A 19,579-nucleotide genomic window follows, 5' to 3' on the forward strand; every position below is an offset into this window, starting at 1 on the left:
CACACACATGCATATAGTACACTCCAGCTCCAAATGAAACCCAAAGGCTGAAACGGTATGTCTCAATGCCTGCAAATTTCCAAGGAGGGCACCAAAGTACTTGACAGCGAGCGCGCTGAGGAAATCAGCAGCTGTTGAAGTCACCTCCTGAGGTCTTGCCAAATGTTTGAAAGGGAATATGCCTGTGTCCCTATGTGTGTGTGAGTGCGCGCGCGCGCGGGAAGGAGAGGGGGGACCGCGTGGGGTCCGGGTGCATGGTGAGGGGTTTGGAGTACCTGGATGGGGCGCTCTGCTCGCGTCCAAGTGAGCGCTCGCGTGTTGTTTACTTCTGTGTGTGCCCATGCCTTTCTGCTTCTCGGTGCTTCTGTGTCTGTCTCTGTGTTGGGCAGGGTGACTTTGCGCCTGTCGGCTTCGGAGCTCGCCAGGGTGTTTGTCGGTGTGCTGCACGGGTGTGTCTCAGTCTATGGCTGTGGTTCCGTATAAGCCCGAGCATGTCTGTCGGGGTGCAAGTGTGCCTGTCGGTGCGTGTCTCCATGGGCACTCGCCTCTGTTTCCGAATGTGGGGGGAGTGTCCGCGTGCCGCCCTCTGACCTGAGATCTCAGTCCCCACAAGCGCCCAGGGCGGACAGGTAGCAGCCACAGAAGAGCCCAGAGCTCCCAGGTTGGCTGGTAAGCGTGCCAGCCCCAGCGCCAGCCCTCCGGAGCCAGCCAGGGGAGCCAGGAGGGGTGGTGGCCCGCCCGCATGACCGGAGTAGCTGGGCTCCGCCCGGGCCCGCCCCAGGAGGGGGCGGGAGAGGGGAGGGGAGGGGAGGGGCAGGAAGAGGTGGGGGCCTCGCCCCTTTGGAGAGGCCGGTGAGCCATTGGCGGAAAGTTCCCGCACGTCACCTGGGAGGCCGTTCCTCTAAAGCCCTGTGCACATAACGGGCAGCGCGCACTTGGAGGCGGCTGCTCTAGATCTCAGGCTGGGACTGACGGGCACCGCGAGCCCTAGGCACCCCACAAGCTGAGTGCAGGACGGGCTCCCACCACACCCACCCCACGGCTGCTGAATGAGGCTTCTAGGCGTCCCGTTGCTGGCCGCAGCGCCCAGCCGAAGGTCCGCCCTCTGAGGCGCGGCCAGTGAGCCCGCAGCCCGTGCGCTCACCTGCCAGCCTGCGCGCCATGGGGCAACCGGGGAACCGCACCGTCTTCTTGCTGGTGTCCAACGGAAGCCATGCACCGGGCCAAGACGTCGCGCAGGAACGGGACGAGACGTGGGTTGTGGGCATGGCCATCCTCATGTCGCTCATCGTCCTGGCCATCGTGTTTGGAAACGTGCTGGTCATCACAGCCATTGCCAAGTTCGAGCGTCTGCAGACGGTCACCAACTACTTCATCACCTCCTTGGCCTGTGCTGACCTGGTCATGGGCCTGGCGGTGGTGCCCTTTGGGGCCAGCCACATCCTTATGAAAATGTGGGCTTTTGGCAATTTCTGGTGCGAGTTTTGGACTTCCATTGACGTGCTGTGCGTCACGGCCAGCATTGAGACCCTGTGCGTGATCGCGGTGGATCGCTACTTTGCCATCACGTCACCCTTCAAGTACCAGAGCCTGCTGACCAAGAATAAGGCCCGGGTGGTCATTCTGCTGGTGTGGATCGTGTCAGGCCTCACCTCCTTCTTGCCCATCAAGATGCACTGGTACCGGGCCACCCACGAAGACGCCATCAAGTGCTATGCCAGAGAGACCTGCTGTGACTTCTTCACGAACCAGGCTTACGCCATTGCCTCCTCCATCGTTTCCTTTTACCTGCCCCTGGTGGTCATGGTCTTCGTCTACTCCAGGGTCTTCCAGGTGGCCAAAAGGCAACTCCAAAGGATCGACAAATTCGAGGGCCGCTTCCATGCCCAAAACCTCAGCCAAGTGGAGGATGGGAGGAGCGGGCATGGACATCGCAGGTCCTCCAAGTTCTGCTTGAAGGAACACAAAGCCCTCAAGACTTTGGGCATCATCATGGGCACGTTCACCCTGTGCTGGCTGCCCTTTTTCATCGTCAACATTGTGCACGTGATCCAGGATAACCTCATCCCCAAGAACGTTTACATCTTCCTAAACTGGGTGGGCTACGTCAACTCTGCTTTCAACCCCCTCATCTACTGCCGGAGCCCCGATTTCAGGAGCGCCTTCCAGGAGCTTCTGTGCCTGCGCAGGTCTTCTCTGAAGGCCTATGGGAATGGCTACTCCAATAGCAATGACAAGTCTACACAAGACTACACAGGGGAGTCCAGTGGATATCACCTGGGACAGGAGAAAGACAGCAAACTGCTATGCGAGGATGCCCGGGGCAGGGAAGACTTTGTGAACCGTCAAGGTACTGTGCCTAATGATAGAATTGATGCACAAGGGAGGAATTGTAGTACAAATGACTCACTGCTCTAATGCAGCTTTTCTACTTTTTCAGACCCCCTTCCCTGACAAGACACTAAGCAGACTATTTAACTTAAGTGTAATAAATTTAGAATGAAATTGTATAGAGATGTGCAGGAGGAAGAACATCCTTCTGCCTTTTTTTTATTTTTGTAAGCTGTAAAAAAGAGAACACTTATTGGAGTGGTTGTTTCTTGTACAGTTCAGTTCCTCTTTGCATGGAACTTGTCCGCGTGTGTCTGAAGGGCTTCAGTCCCAGAGGACCTGGGGCTGCTATGTTTTGATGACTTTTCTGCGTATCTACCTCATCAGTCAAGTATTAGGGGTAATCTATTGCTGCTGGTAATGTGTATCTGAAGGAGACCTTCCTTCCTGCCCCCTCGGATGGAGGATCCGGAGTAGCCTGGACCTGACAGCTGTGAACACGCTCCTCTTATTTGCTGAAACAGGGTGTTGTGGGCAGGTATTTCAGGGGTAGCTTCAGTTGTTTTCCTGAGCAAAGTCTAAAGTTTACAGTAAATAAATTGTTTGACCATGACTTCATTGCACCTGTTTCTCCAAAACCCCTCGACTGGAGTGTGCTTGCCTCCCCCGCTGGAAACCACAGGTAACTATTTGTAATAACTGCCCGGTGACTTAATGTGGAATGGCACAGGAATGGCATGCCCTGATTGCTTAACCCTTTCCCTGGCCTTTGATTCTGTCGCCTGCAACCTTGGTCTCTCCTGATGCTGGGGCGCCAGATCAGTTCTGCCTGCTCCCAGCTGAGCTCGTCTCGCTGGTCCTATGGTGATTACTCTTTGTTGTTACATCAGAAACACTGACTCATGGAAATGGAGTTAGAAGCATCTGTTGTGTCCCTTTGTGCACCCCCACCACCCACCTTCTAGTTCTACTTGCTTAATAGCTGCTTATATTTATTGTTTGGCTATGTCTCAGAGTGGGGATCTTTGTGCTGCGCCAGGGCTTGGCATTTGAGGGATAAGTCAGAAGTTAATGTAAAACAAAAACAAACAAACAAACAAAAAACAACTACTAAACGTCACCTCGTAATTTCAAGGGAAACTGAAAGGACATAGGTCAGAGGGAGAAAAGCTGGAAGCCACTTAGCTGATGAACACCCCATGACCTAGAAACAGGGTTCTAACCCCTCCTCTTTCTTTACTTCTGTCCCCTTTCCCTTCTCTCTAACACTCTTCTCACTTTAATATAAACCAAGATTTCTCAACCTCAGCGCTAGTCTTTGGGCCAGGTAGTTGTCTGCAGTAGGGGAATGTCCTATTCATTGTCTGACATCCTTGGCCCCTACCCATGAGATGCCAGTAACACCCTCTGAGTTGTGACAACCAAAAATGTCTCTAGACATTGCCAAAAACCCCTCGAGGGGTGAGAGTGCCCCTGGGAGAGAGCCACAAATGTAACTCAAAAATCTAAACCGATTTCTAGATTCTGTCTGATGTAAGCACTTTATTTTGTGCAGCCACAGGGAAGGATTTTTCATGGTTCACCGGCGAGGGACAGACCCTGAGCCAGTGCTCTGTTCACTCCATTCTGCTGCCTTCCGAGCGCACCTTCCAGCTGCCCAGATACTGACTATGGGCTGAACTGTTGGGGAGGGTTTATCAATGGAAGCCAGGCCTGGGAGCTGTTACTGCCTGTTTGTGGAGAGATAATGCTGTTAGAAGGCGCATGAGGGAAAATCACAAAAGTAAACACATTTCTTCTCTCACCCCCTTTCTATTTTTGCCTGTGTGTCTGAGCCAGGGCTTGGCCCAGGTTTGACCGGGTGGAGCGTCCTCCTTGGCAACGCTAGCCTGGAGATCAGCCTGCAGGGTTCATTGCCATTTCACTCGCTTATAAAGCTGATTCCACGTTTCTCTTCCCTCTGTCCCAGCCACGGTCCCCAACCAGAAAAGCACTGGCCCCTTCTGCTTCCTGTCAGTTCAGTGCTGGGTGTCTGGGTGAGCGCTGAGCTCTCGGGAGAAAGTTGGGTGCCTATGATTTTGGAATGGACGGTGGAGAATTGGAGAGTGTCTGCCATTCAGCACCTTTCCTCTTTCTCCAAAGGCTTTCATACCTGTTATCACATTCCCCTTCTCCTGCTCTGGGCCCCACACCTAGAGATGCAGGCAGCTTCTCCAGCTAATCCCCCACTCCTCGTAGCCTCACGGATCTTGGACTTGGAAGAGCCCATAGAAAGCATTCGACATCGGCAGAGACCAAAAGCCTACAAGGGGGAATGACCTGCTCAAGGTAAGAAGCCAAGGACACGAGAGATGGGGCTACAGCCAGGGTGTCAGGAGGTCCGGGAACTGGTGTATCCTGTCCACCACATGCCCATTGAAATCTGCCCTTACCCTCCATTGTGGAGGCTTTGATCTGGGGCTGTCACATAACAAATTCATTTCAGTGGGGGGTGTTTATTGCTTTTACACAAAATTATTAACACAAAATTCAGGCAATAAACAAACCATCTGCGGTAGGGAACAAGAGAAAGAATGTTCTTTGACTCAGCAAGAGTCCTCAGCAGATATCGGTCAGCAGTTAGGAAATTATACTATACATGCTTGTTCGGTTAGAGGAGCATCTGATGTAATGTCAGTTAGAAGTTCAGCTATGAATGTTAATTTAGATCCCCCGGTAAAAAGGAGTTTAGCCATATTCCTGTCCTTTCAAGAATACTTTGAAGAGCGTTGATCAGTTTTAAGGGTCTTGACAAGCAGGAGCATTTTAGGCATGTCTCAGTCCCTTGCTTTCTACCTCTTGTTTCGATTTGTTTCTTTTGGGGCAGGAATTTGCCAGTGTCCCTCTGTGCCTCTGTTTGCTGACAGGTTGGTTACATAAGGTCTGTGTTGGCTTCATGGTCATAAAGTTTTCTTTGCCTGGACAGCAAGTCCTCGGAGTCTGTCAAATGAGAACCTTATCCTGAGATGCAAGTTGACAGGTGTGCAAAGTGGCAGGACAGGGTGGGTCTCCCCTCCCCCTCCCCCCTCCCCACTCTCAGATCATTACTGGGGGAGGGAATCTGGGGAAAAGGAGCTTGGAAATAGGAACTGTCATTACAAGATGCTTAGAATGTTTCCGGTGAACCTACTGCCCAAGGAAGCCTAGACCGGAATCAGTTGGGGGCTAGTATAGAGCATCTACTGCGTGCAGTACGAGAAAAATATAGGGTTCAGTCTCTGCCTCCTGTAGCATCATATTAATAATATTAAACAAATCCTTTGTATGGAATCTTGCTGAATGTTAGGGACTGTGCTAGGCACCTTTTTAGGCATTATGTCATCTTGACAGCCATCTGATGTAGATAGCATAATTGTCCGCATCTAACAAATGAGGAAACGGAGGCTCGGGAAGGTTCAGGAACTTTCCAAAGCCACACAGCTGGCCAGTTGCAGAGTCAGGACTGGAACCCAGGACCATGTGAGTCCAGCACCCATGGAGCCCAGCACACATGCAAACCAGGAAGCAGCATGAGGCAGCTTGTCTGCTGTGCCAGGACAAGTGTAAGAACTGGAAATGCAATACCTTGTTGAGAGAAGAGGAGAGTGCTGTGGGCTGGGGCACGGAGGAATGTTCCCTCCGAAGCATGTGACTGCATGGCTGCTGGGGACTGGGACAGGAAACCAATCACTGGCATGCCCAGTTCGCTTCTCTGAATCTTTGCTTTGTCTTTTCATCAGAGAATTAGTCCAAACTGAAAAGAGGATGTGAAACTTTTAAACAAGCACAGGCTAAAGCAGAGGCACAGCCCGCCTCGGGTCCTGGCAACTTCATTTTTCGTTCCCAGGCTGGAAGGGTCTCCTAAACTGAGCACTTAGCTGAACCTTGTGGGAAATGTGCAGGCCTACGTGGCCCTGTAGTGTGTTATCCATTCTGAAGTATCATCTGGGCAAGGGAGACAGGTGACCTGACAGCAAAGAGCAAGGAGGGTCAATGCACTTTGAATGAGACTTTTCATCAACAATGTAACGTACACTAAATGCAGCTCTGTTCTAATCCCTACCTCACTGACTGTGCAAATATAATGTGAAAGAGGCATTTTTGACATACCTAAGAGAACAAACTTCCCAAGCACTTTCAAGAACTTGAGAAGTACGGGTGTCTTATGAATAATAGGAGCCAAGGTGAGGTGAAAAGAAGCCTGGATCTATAAAATGGCCTGCGCAGGTGGTCTCTAAGCTCTCTGAATATCCATATCTATAGCGATATCGAGATAGATAGATAGATAGATAGATATGGATATGGATATAGATATAGAAATGGATATGGATAGACATAAATATATAGATATAAATATTGATATAGATATAGAGGCTAAGTAGAGACAGCAGTTTATATTTTTAATTAGAGTTGATCACATTTATCATATAAATAATGGTTGAGTATCCGGGTGGTGGTCAGCCTGCAGAAAAAGACTATTGGTACATGATAACTGCCTTCGGGTATTTTCAAACCATTGTAGGAAGAAGAGCTTTTCCGTTCTATATGAAAACCAGAAGGCAAGCAGAACCTCAGAGGAAGGTAGATTCCAGCTCAGGTGAAGGAAAGACTTTTCCAAGCGTAAAATAGGTTACCTATCAGCATAGTGAGCCTCCTGTCGTTGGGAGCATTCAAGGAAGCCCAATTGCAGTTCAGTGCAGGACGAAGCACACGGAGTTCCTGCACTGAGCAGGAGCGGGACTAAGCTCCTTTCAAGTCTGTGAATTCTATGTCCTTGAAAACAATAGACCTGAATGTTTTTTAAAAGTATTCCGACTGTTCCCTAATCCCAGCTCCGCTGCTCCCAATTCAATTGGATTTCAGAGGTTTCACTGCCTTCCTAAACAGGAAAACCTCTGAGGGAAATCAGGATCTCAACAGTCTCTGGCCCTGAAAATCCAGAAATAGAGCAGGAAGGTTAAGCAGTTTTCCAAACTATTAGACCTTTTCATCAGCTGCTCTTCCCATGCCTTTTGCAAATGACCTACTAACTCCCAGAGAGAGAGTAACGAGGGCTGCACAGTTCTGTCTGCAAAGGCTATTACATCCTTCCCCACCCGCGGAATCATTGCACTTCCTGTGGTCTTTCCGTTACCCTCGTGGGCCTGGAAGGAAGGGAGGCAGGTCCCTGGCCAGCACCGAGCACTTCAGAGCCCTCCGGTCTAACAGCCTGAGACTTGGAGTCTGGCATAGCCAGCCACTAAATGGCTGGGCAACCCCGGGCAGGTCACTTCCCTCCTCTAGGCCTGTCTCATCATCTCTAGTGAGAAATACCTGGGTTGACATCTGTAAGATTTCAGGAAGTCTTCAGTGCTGCGCATCTGGCTTCATTGCTTTTATTTTAAAGGTATTTTGTTTTTCCTTGTTGAAAAGATAATATTAAAAATTGTAGAACATTTAAAAAATCATGAAAGCACAAAATGAGCGCAATCACAGATAACGTTACCAGCTAGACACAGCCATTGTTGCCTGGGATGCATAGGCTCCCAGTCCTTGCCCTAAGCATGGCTATACAATGTGTATAAATATATTTTTAATAAAAATGGAATTAGATTATTCATAGATTTTAAACCTACCACAAATACTTTTACATGCCTCTTTGTGTGTGTTTTATGTATCATATGTTCCAGGTATGATCATTCCTACAGGTCTACCGGCCTAGCAGGAACAGTGGTCAGCATTTCTGAATTATCACCCCCAGGGCATCTAGATTGGGAGATCTGAGCTGGGGCTCAAGAATCTGCATTTTATACCCCACACATGAGTGAAATCATATTGTTCTTAGCTTTTCCTGACTGATTTATTCCACTTAGCAAAATGTTGTCAAGGTCCATCCATGTTGTTGCAAATCTGAAATGCATGAACACAAGCAGCAGTGTGGTAGTTGCCAGATGAAAGGGGGTGGGGGGAGAAGGGGGTCCTAATATAAGGTGACAGGAGAAGATTTGAATTTGGGTGGTGAGCACGCAGTGCAATATACAAATCTTGTGTCATAGAAACCCACACCTAAAACCTGTATGTTCATGTTGACCAATGTCACCCCCAATCAATTTAATAAATAAATATGTATGTTTAAAAATCTGCATTTTAGCAAGTTTGCCAGGTTTTTTCCTACATGGGTGGTCCATGGACCACATTTTGAGGAACAGGCTTACCGAGATGCATTTTGTAAATGAAACAGAATGCTCCCTCCCCACCCCTTGCTGGTGGATGAAAAGATGTTTCTATACTTGTCTCTTTGAAAGCTCACTCGCTGCACCTGGGCTCTGACTTTGAAAGCACGGTCTCGGCCCCGGGGGACTCCCAGGGCAGGGTTCCCTCTGCCTTGTTAGGCGCCACTGTGCCGGCCTGTGGACTTGGGTTAACATCAGTCTATTCAAGTGATATGGTGACCAATACCCGCTGTTTGAAAAGTGCAACAGCGGGTCTCGATTCCATAGAGCACCTCTTGTGATCAGAGTGGCCCATGATTATATTTGTCTCCATCTTATCAGAAAGGAAACTGAAACTTAAAGGAGTTATATTGTCGAAGATCACAGGACTCACTGGAGGAAAGCCAGGTGTGCGACCCAGAGCCGCTGTGCCAGGTCAGAGAGGAGAGGGACCCTGCTGAGAGGGCGTTGCTTATGGGTGCATTTTGGTGATTCTCCAGGGATTTTTCCAGAGAGGCCGGATTAATGTCTGAGCTTGGAGCTAAAGGGTAAGCCCATGCTGTTTAAGTAGGTTGTGGCTAAGTAGAAGCCAGGAAGCCAGGTTGCCCTGAGAGTTGGCAGCTCGGTGTCCTTCACCTGAGTCAGCTCAGCAGGCCTGAGCTGCCCCTGGCAGGTCGGGGGCAGAGGAAGGCACCTGTACCGGCCCACGGCTTTGCGCTGAGTCAAATCACTGTTTTTGAGTCCGGAAACCCTTGACATCTGGAAATGGAGTGCTGTTCCCAGTTCTCTGCCCAGGTCTGTGTCAACATCTCAGGTTTCACATTAGCGATTACCAGGGTGGGCTGGGCACTGAGCGGGCCCTTCATGTTGGAGCCCAGGTGGCCAGAGGCGGGTCAGCCATGAGGGAGGACCGGGCCAGGGGAGGACCATCTCTCCTGCTTGTTCCATTCTTATTTTCCCAGCGCTGTGAGGGGAAGACTAGAGTTTCTGAATGTGTTCATTTATCCAGGAAGCGAAAACAATTTTTTGAAAATCACAGCAGCAACACCCATGACGAAGCAAAAGCGGAGTCCCCAGGAGCCCCTGTTTCCTTCCAGCCATTACTGATCTCGCAGCCCGGGCCTGGTGTCCCAGAGCACAGAGGCCCTTCCCGGGGAGTTGCCCTCACCATCCCCATTCTGTCTCCGTTCTCCTGCCCACTTTTCTCTCTATAAAACGCCTATTAGATGTTTCTAAATATTGCAGACAAGCCTGCTTTGTTTGGTTTGTTTTGTTTTGTGGGAGAGGTACTCACTGTTCTCGTGAGATGTATTGCGCCCATAAGCCTGTGCTGCCCACAAACAGTTAGGCTCCCTTGCCGGTGTAAGTTCCGCCGTGTTTCTCTAGAAATACAGCTGCTCACCTGGCTCCCTCAGCCCCAGAGAACAGGCGGCTCAGGCTCCAGGGCCCGGGTGGCCAGCCTTAGAGATCTCTTTCTGAAGGACCGTGGAAGGGCTAGTGGGGTCAGTTTTGGTGTGAATCTCCTGACAGTATTTTATTTTACTGCAGTAGGTCCCAAACCTGGCGGAGAGCCCCAGCAGTGATTGGGGGGAAATTCTGAGAAATTGCACATTCCTGATGCCCCTCCCCCTCTCCCTGCACCCTCTCTCCCCCGCCCCTGAGATTCTGATCTAACAGGCTGTGGTTGAGGGCCAGCGATTGGGTTTTGCCACAGCTTCCTGTAGAGGACGGTGAGTCAGGTGCTCTGAGGATCGCATTCGGGGACCTAGAAATTACACTGCCTTCCCCTTCCCACCCTTCCCTGCCCAAGAGGATGTAGGATGTAGGCATGGAAAACATGATCCCGCACAGCTGCGTGCATTCACCAAAATAATGCCGCTGCCAACCAACGCGATTCTAACTTTCCTGTTAGCAAGTAAAACAATGTAGGTGAAAACAATTTAAAAATACAACGTGACTAGAGAGAAGGAAGGTGATAATTAAGAGCCTTGAGCAATCGGGCACTTGATTACAAATGTGTTTTGTGACAACAGTTATGCCTCCCAGTAGCATCGTGGTCACGTGGTCCCAGAGCCTCTGCCTGAAGACCAGGAAGGAACAGCCCAGGAAGAGAGGGGGATGTTGCTCCATGATGGGCCCCTTGTCCAGTGCCCCTTGCTCCTGGACACTCTGCCTTGGTCAAGGCAAATCACACTGAGGTCTGTGTGAATCAATTTGCCTAATGTACACACCCCTCCTACTTCAAAATCAGAAGGGGGACCCGCCCAGCTGCAGAGAAGGGTATGACTCATACATATACATTCACCTCCCAGATAAACACAGTGACACACACACAGACTTGGTCATTGATGCCAACAGCCATATCGACACAGATACCCACGTGCATTTTCACATACATAGATGTTCACTGGGAGGTTTTTCTGTGTCTACTTCCATGTGAATATGCACATCCCTAGAGGACACAGATGCACTCGGGTCTAATCATTCTTCCTTAGATAAATACACATGCGGGTTCCCCAAAACACTTCCGTGCGCTCCAAATCAGCGAACATGCCATGCCTAGTAGTCATGGTCCCACGGCTACCTCAGGGCTATGTAAGGGCAGGCTCATACACTGACCCCTCTTCCTGGGTAAGTATATGAACCCTTAATTCAATGCATGGCCACTGTGTTCTTCCTGAGTCTGCGTAATGGGAGAGAGATGTTTTGAAAAATTATGCAAAGTTGCAAGTGGGATAGCTGCTAAGAAGGAGATACAGGTGTTTTGGGGGCATCTTCTAGTAAGACGGAGAGCTCAGTAAAGGTTCTCCCGGGGAGGTCAGGTTTTGGCTGAGAGCTAAGGAAGGCCAGATCATTTCTAGAGGAAGAGAGGAGAGAAGAATATGCGACTCAGGGAGAAAGGCACATGCAAAGGCCCTGTGCTGGAAGGAAGCCTGTCGTGCATAAGAAGTTCTAAGAGAAGGTCAGTACAGCCGGTGTGCAGAGGGAGAGCACAGCAGATGCAGGATGAAGCTCCCCAAGGGGGCAGGGGCCACACCTGAAGGTCTTTATCCTAAGAGCATTTAGAAGCCATCGCTATGTGTAGAGCAGAGATCCGATTTGAACTTTGAGACGATCTCTGACAGTATGCCCACTCAAACGAAAGCACTCTTGCGTAGATCGGTGCACACATATGGGCTCACAGGCACACTGTGTGTTTCTTAGAAATGCACGCTTACATATGAGCGTTCACTGGCAGATGCTGCCTCTGTGAACACACCCGTATGTATTACACACAGGGTGTATATAAACCCAGTGGGCGTTGGGTACCATCAGGACTAGGCTTGTCCTTGGCGAGGGATGGGGAAGTGGCGCATCAGAGCCGAGCCCTCTGACTTTGGAGCCTTGGGCTTTGCGGCTTGGCCTCACGCGTGTGCCTCCAGCTCTGCTCCCCCTCCTCTCGGCTCAGAGCACCCAGTGACAAGGTGGGGTTTCTTCCAGAACACGATCATTGACTATTCTTGGCCCAGGCAAGGAGGGGAGGATGGGCAGGTCGGGTTGCATAAAGATTGCCTTGTGCCTTCCCAGAGTCGTAAGCAGAACCTCCGGCCAGCTCCAAGCCCCGAGTGCTCTTTGCAGAGAGTTGGCAATAGAGAGAAGTAAACAGAAGCATGGGAATCAGAGGTCTGTGGGTCCTGGTGGGGACCGTGTGGGGCTGGAAGTAGTATGTTCCATAAGGGACCACTGCGGGGAATGTGACACTGGAGGAAGGAACAGACAAAGCCCGGCAGGAAAGCCCTCTTCAGGCACGAGGTCTGACGCGGTGCCCTGCTGCCTTGGCTCGGCAGACTCTCGTACACACATATTTACGCATTAACGAATTTGCCTCCAGTGGGTGTAGCATCTCACAGCAGAGGAAGTAGCAAGTCACTTAGCAGCCACACACCCTGCCTTACTTTCCCTCCAATGAATTAGAACTACGCTTGTGTGCATTTGGCTCCTGTGTACCAGCAAAGCCAGCAAGGGCCTGGGCCAGGCCAGAAACAGACTCGGGGAGATCAATAGGAACATTCAGGCCAAATTGAAGGCTCACTACGGCCTTACATGTTGGGGCCATCAAGATGCTCCCAGGTGAATCTGCATAGTCCCAAAACTCCTCCCACGGAGACTGTATGTCTTCAAGTGTGCGCTTGGCAAATGTTTTCTTCCACGATTAAAAGGAATTATATAATGTAATGTGAAGCTCTTTTTATTTTGCTTCAGGCTGTGCAAGGAACATCTTTCTTTGCTCCCAGTTGGGTGCTATTTTGTGCTCTCTTGGCAGCAACCTGCCAGATCCATCAAGCGCTGAGGGCCAGAGCACTGTGCTCAAGGGGACACTGTGTCGTAACCCTCTCTCGTATTGATCCAGCTCTTGGCCATTCACAGAGGGCTTTTATATCTGCTGTCTTATCCAGTCCTCACAAATCTGAGGTCAACATGGTTGTTCCCATTTCACAGACAAAAAGACTGAGGTTAAAAGACTTGTCTAAGGGCATGGATGGGGCCTTGAACATAGATCTTTATACTTATCCTCAGGAAGCAACACAAGTTAGACTGCACTCTGCTATCCTCCTGGAACCCAGGGCCCTCCTTGCTGTACTTCTCTGTATTTTATCTTATAAATAAACTAGGGGCCTGGTGCACAAAATTCGTGCATGGCTAGGGTCCCTAGGCCTGGTTGGCGATCAGGGCCGATAGGGGCCTTCCAGATGCCGGCCCGGGACTCCCTTCCCCAGCTGCTGGCTGCTGACTGGGGCCTTCCTTCGTTCTGTGCCACCCCCTGGTGGTCAGCGCACATCATAACGAGCGGTCTGCGGTTGAACTCCCGAGGGGACACTTTGCATTATTAGCCTTACATATATATAGATTCAGCATTAACACCCCCCACCCCCATACATGCACACACCCAGCACTGAAGCCACAGCTGCCAAGCTGCAGATAATCTCCTGCTCAGGGGCAGTCCCCAGGATGCTTTCAATATTGACAAGCCCCAACCATGGGTGAGTTCATGTTCGGTGGTGGCAGCGTCACTATGTCTTAGAGCAAAATCTCCAAGTCTTTCTGGTCCCGCGTGCCAGACACCAGATGCACGTTCACCAGGTCAGAGTGATGGGATGCTATGTCCTGCTTCCTATACCTGCCCTGCCACTGAGGCTGCCCTTGTTCACGTTGCCTAATTCCTCTGGATCAGGAAGTTTCTGTGGGAAGACCCGGCGTGATCTGCCCCACTCCCACACCCATTGGGCACAGGCCAGCCTGCTGCGAAGGGCCAAGTTCCACACCTCGATAAAAATTGCAGGCTCCCAGAAGTATTTCAGCTTCTGGAAAATGGCTCGTGTTTGGTTGAAATGTTTTATTTTAGTCATAGCAATTAGATGTTCTTGTTTTGCACAGGCATCTACCAACGGAATTGGCTTCAACACAGGTGAGCAGGATTTAATGGGTCTGGGAAAACGTGCGGTAGATGACAAATCCCAACCGTGAGGAAAACTCCCATTGGCAAGCTCCTCTTTTCAGAGCATCAGCTTATCTGGTTTGCTTCGCTTTCCAGAGTGTGATTAAGTCATTAATTCATTTATTCAAAGATCTTTGAACACTTACCTATGCTGGCACCTGTGCCGGCTACCAGAGGTACAACCATGACCAAGGTAAATATGATTGGTCCCTATTTTTTGAAGCTTCTTACAGTTGAGTGGAGAAGACAGACAATAAAGGGGATTATAAATGATGTTTGGATCAAGCTCCCTAATACTAACACCAGAGAAACTTAAATATACTGATGAACAGGGGTGAGGGAGGGAAAATTGGTTTCTGGAGTTACCCAGTGGGTTCGGAAAGCTATCTGGTACCTGTCAACCACAGACTGGCCACTAACCATTCATAACAATATTACTATTTTCCTTTTAAAAACATGACGGAAAAAAATGGAATTGAAGGTGGCTCCCAAGGTCATCAGTTGTCTCAGTCATAGTCCACCCCTGGACTACTGTGTCCAGTTCTTAGGGAAACGTCTTTGCAGGGAAGAAGGGCATTTGGGCCCTTCTAGGCTTGCCAGATTTAGCAAATAAAAATACAGGGCCTGCAGTTCAATTTGTATTTCAGATAAGCAAGGAGTTCTCTTATCATGTAGGTATGTTCTGAATATTACATGGAAGATACTTATACCCCCACTTCCTCCTAAAAAAGATCATTTATCTGAAATTCAATTTAAAGGGGCATCCTGTATTTTAATCTGATGGCCCTACTAGAGAACAGGAACTAAGATCCTGAAATAAATAGTTGAAGGAGCCTGGTTTTTTAGCTTGGAGACAATGTTAGGGAGAACCTGGATTTGTGTAGGGAAGCATTTTCCAAACAGCATTTCTGATGGTCTATATGGAAAACAGTAAGGAGCCCTGGGAGAAAAAATAAAAAGTGTGGGAGGTCAAACCCTTGGGAAACGTTGCTCGCCCAGTGCTTTCTGCTGGCGCTCACGCTCTGCACAGCATAGTAACAGTTGCGAACAAACAGTCTTGCAGGAAACGTACCTGGTTGACCCGCTTTCACCTAGCATGCCCACAGAATGCTGTTTACGGGCTTCTGTCTGTTTGTTTTGATGTGTTTGTTTTAGAGAGGACACCTATTCACAGCGGGCAAACTTCTGACTCTGCTGAGCACACTTGGCGGGACCCCGGTATCAAAAGTGAAAGTTGTCTTCAAATGATCCCGCGTGCTGCTGGGAGGAAACCCGTTGAGTTTTTGCAAACCAAAGGGCAGATCTGGACCCAATGCACAGGTAGCAGACGAATACTGGGACTTTCTAAAAATTACAATAGTCTGCAAGGTCGCCAGCTTCCTGTTCCTGGACACATTAAAGCAGAAACACAATGCCATCGGGGACACTAGAGGAAATTCCTGTCCTGTGTGGGACATCCTCAGGGCCTGCTCTGAAAGGTGTGTACACATAAAACACAAGGGGGCTTCCTCCAGCAAACCCTCTTTAAAACTATGTCCCAGGCTCTATTTCTCTTCTGTAGTCTGAGTCCAATCCTTTGGATTCGCTCTTGCTGTGTTCCCTTCAGAGCTATGGACCAACCAAACTCCTCAAGGTCAGTCCTGGCCAGCGAATGATCTTTGCTCTGCTCTGGGCCCCTTCATAGCCAGGCCCAGCACCGTGGGTCTTGGCTGCCAGGAATCCCACCCTGAGCCTCTAGGTGGGGCTTATAAACCTCAGATGCAACAGGGAGCTCACTGTTGAGCTTAGCAGCCCAGGGAAGGGTGGGGTCTGAGAAACCTGGCCCCACAGTCCTCTATGCTTGTGAGACCTGCCCTCCCCACCCACATAGTATCCACAGTGGAGTCAAGATCACCACATAGCAGAGGCACTTGGCATAATAGAAGTGAGCAGAAGGTCAGATCCCAACTCTGCCACCTTCCTGAGTCTAGGATCTGGACACATTTCTGTATTTCTCTCTGGAAAGAAAGAAAAGAAAAGAAGCGATACACTGCATCACAGTCTTATGAAAATTAAGAGAGATTAAAAGTACATAACAGACCCCGCAGAGTGGACATTCAGTAAATGTTTATCTAATGGATGATTGTGACCATGATAGCAAAAACTGTCCAAGAAGGTAAAGCTCTTCTTTAGAAATTCACTGATTAGCGTGCCAAGATGTCAGGCCCCTGCCAAGGCCATAAACTGGAGATTGTCTAGCTCTCTACCCCAGCCGTGGGCAAACTACGGCCCGCGGGCCAGATCCGGCCCGTTTGAAATGAATAAAACTAAAAAAAAAAAGACCGTACCCTTTTATGTAATGATGTTTACTTTGAATTTATATTAGTTCACACAAACACTCCATCCATGCTTTTGTTCCGGCCCTCCGGTCCAGTTAAGAACCCATTGTGGCTCTCGAGTCAAAAAGTTTGCCCACCCCTGGTCTACCCCCTTCCTTTCAAGAGTCTGTGCTTGAGAACAGAAAGTAAGGCATGGGATACCCTGGCCAGTTTGGCTCAGTGGGTAGAAGGTTGGCCTGCAGACTGAAGGGTCCTGGCTTCAATTCTGGCCAAGGGCACATGCCCAGGTTGTTAGCTTGATCCTCAGTGGGGATCATGCAGGAGGCAGCCGATCAATGATTGTCTCTCATCATTTATGTTTCTATCTCTCTCCTTCTCCCTTCCTCTCTGACATCAATAAAAATATTTTTTTAAATAAAGTAAGGCATGTGTACTACAGCATGCTGCTTTCCTTTCACAGTCTAGACAGAGCACTGGCCCTTCGTGACCCAGTCCTCATCTGCATGGCAAAGGGGTTGGAGTAGAGTTGCTTCTAGGTTCTGTGAACTGTGCCTTTGAATCGGGGTGGTGAATTCAGATACTTAAGTAATATTAATGGTCCATACTACGTAATGGAAAAAAAAGACCTCGCCAAACTAAAGCAGTGTGTGTGTGTGTGTGTGTGTGTGTGTACATGGCAACACACAATATACACAAGGGGCTTTGAAATCACTTTACCTGACCCCTGCGGTTGTGCCTGAATACAGGTATGGCAAATAAAGAGTTGAACCCAGACTGAGTTGTGAAGGAGTGAGATGAACCCTGACCTCCGAATGGGAAGAGCGGGGTTCGAGTCCCAGCCCTGACTCTGTGGGACAGCTCCCTCCCCATCTCCCGGGAGGTGGCACCGTCCCTCCCCATCTTCACGTGAGGGGCGTGGTCCCAGCATCTCCAGGCGCTGTGTCTTGGGAAAGAGCCTCTGATCTATTTTCGTTGGACATGCATGCTCTCCAGGAGGATTACCATTCGGCTGACTCAACCGGGCTTATTCCTTTTGTCTGATCGCTCTGCTGTCATAAGGCAAGCTCCGCGGCCAGTTTTAGCCCTTCTTGGATTAAGGGAGTGTCCAAATGAAGGTACTGGAGTATTGGTCACGGTTTCTGCCTGGGACACTTGCCTCCCCCTCCCCTCCCCACCCCACCCTGACGCTCCCTTCCATCTGGCACAGGCACAGCACAGCCCTCCTGCTCCGTGGATGACACGCTAAGTAGAGTCTGGTTTTCACATTAGCTGAGAGGAGGCCCTGAAGTCAGAAATCCTTGGCACATGAGTCATTTGGTCTCTTTGTGCCTTATTTCCCCAACTCTGAGTAGGCGGAGCTCGCACTCTGTCTCCCTGTGTGCTGTGGGCTCCTGCGAGGTGGCCCTTCCCCATGGGCAGGGGCAGGTCCCTGCTTTCACAGGGGAGCTCACTTGGAAAGCCACAGCCCAGGGGGATTCTCTAGTAAAACTCGGTGTCTCTCTGTCTCTCCGCTTCCACACCTGGCCCCCTCCAGACCTCCTGCAGCACCGCCCGTGTGCACTTGCTAACACGCAGAAGTCAGCTTTGCAGAAGAGCTTTCCGTGGCTCCCCATTGCCTTCGGGACAACGGTCTCAGCAGGTGAGTTCACAGGAAGCGCAGAGGAAACCCACTACAAGAACGACACTCCCCCCTCCCCACAGACCCCCGCAGCACTGTGTATGTCACGGGGGCCTTCCAGGTGCGAGGCCATGTGCTAGGGATAAGCAGAGACAGGCTTGGGCCCTGTGTTTAGAAGCTTATACATTTTTCACAAGACAGGTCAACAGGTACCCAACAATAATGTGTATTTTAATGTTTAAGTCCTGGAAGTGCTCTTAGAAATCATGGGCCTTGCCCAACTGCCTCTCATTTTACAGTAGTGGAAACTGATGTCCCAGAATTGGCAAATTATAAAGAAAAACTTGTCTCATAAGAGGTCTCCCTGCTTCTACTCTGCCTCCACCACCAGGAGCCCCTCTGCACCCTGCAGCCAGAGCCATCTGTCTGAGCAGCGTGTCACCTGGTCACTCCCATGAGAAAGCTTTCTGTGGCTCCCACTGGCCTACAATAGAAGCCAAACATCCTCCCAGACCCGTGGTGCCCAGGGTGTCAGGTCCACGCAGCCCGGTCATTCCCTGTGATGAGAATGTCCTTCCGTTTCAGGACTAATGGCCCCTCCTCAGGGCTGCCCTCCCTGACCATCCATGCAAGGCAGGTGCACGGCCCCACTCATTCCCTTCCCATCACCCTGATTGGATGTGTTCAGAGCACATAATACCATCCACATCCTCTTGTTTGTTTACTGATTTTTCTTCTTTCATATCTGGGTCAACTTACTAGAGGCTAAGCTGCAGAGGGCTGAGATTTGCCTCTATCACTAGCACCTACAACATACTTGGCTCATAGTTGACACAAGAAATCTTTGCTGAATGACTAAACCAAGAAATGAATACATATCACTGGAAATTTGAAAACGTAAAATAGCATAAAGAAGCAAATAAAATCACTCATACTTCCTCCTTCTGGATATTACTGCTGTTAGTATTTTTTCAGGTCTTTTTTAATGTATATGTATGATGTATAGTGTGTATTTAACAAAATTAAGATTATGTTAAATTATGGTTTGTATCCTGCTTTTTTTCACTTATATTGTATCTCCACATGTTGTAAAATAATCTTTTAAAATACTTTTTAAGTGCTGCATAAAATTTCATATGGATGTAATAAAATTAACTTAAGCATTTCCCTATGGTAGGACATTGATAATTTAATTTTATCTTCTAATTGATCTACTCCCTGCCCAAACCATTCTAATAAAATTTGGTTTTTTAAGGTACTTCTGGTAACTTTTCCTCACTGTGAGTAGTTGGGTAAAAGAAAGTAACAGCTTTCTTTCCAGGAAATGTCAGCAGACCAATCCTTAGTTTTGTATGTTTTCTATGGTCTCTCTCGGGTGGGATTGACTTAGCTGATGATCTAGTTATTAAGTGAAAAATAAGTGGTGAGTAAAGGGTTGCATTTCTAAGACTTCCTGTTTGCAGAAACCAGTTTATGTGTTCGTAACTGAATGCTGTGCGTGGGGATCGGACGCCGATCCCCATGTCATCTACTGCAGACTCTTGGCCTAGGGATGCCTTCCTGTTGAAGTTAATGAACACACAGGTACAGAAGATCCAACAGTTCCCTAATACTCACAGGCATAGAA

At 49.3% G+C, this 19,579-nt stretch overlaps 1 protein-coding gene across 16 annotated transcripts; it reads left to right on the forward strand.

Annotated features, from left to right (window-relative positions):
* The first annotated feature begins 913 nt into the window (after nucleotides 1-913).
* Nucleotides 914-19,117, forward strand: ADRB2 (adrenoceptor beta 2). 16 transcript variants are annotated; one of them, XM_059698840.1, is made up of 5 exons: nucleotides 914-3,013; nucleotides 3,887-4,659; nucleotides 5,198-5,350; nucleotides 17,869-17,973; nucleotides 18,715-19,117. In XM_059698840.1, the coding sequence occupies exon 1, from the start codon at nucleotides 1,162-1,164 to the stop codon at nucleotides 2,416-2,418; it is 1,257 nt and encodes a 418-aa protein (XP_059554823.1). In that variant the 5' UTR covers nucleotides 914-1,161; the 3' UTR covers nucleotides 2,419-3,013; nucleotides 3,887-4,659; nucleotides 5,198-5,350; nucleotides 17,869-17,973; nucleotides 18,715-19,117. The 16 variants fall into 16 exon arrangements, with proteins under 16 accessions (XP_059554823.1, XP_059554813.1, XP_059554812.1 ...); XM_059698830.1 differs by having other exon boundaries at nucleotides 17,869-19,117; XM_059698829.1 differs by lacking the exon at nucleotides 5,198-5,350 and having other exon boundaries at nucleotides 9,503-17,973; nucleotides 18,252-19,117.
* The last annotated feature ends 462 nt before the right edge of the window (nucleotides 19,118-19,579 follow it).

This window comes from Myotis daubentonii, chromosome 5 (genome assembly GCF_963259705.1).
Source record: "Myotis daubentonii chromosome 5, mMyoDau2.1, whole genome shotgun sequence".
Lineage (NCBI taxonomy): Eukaryota > Metazoa > Chordata > Mammalia > Chiroptera > Vespertilionidae > Myotis > Myotis daubentonii.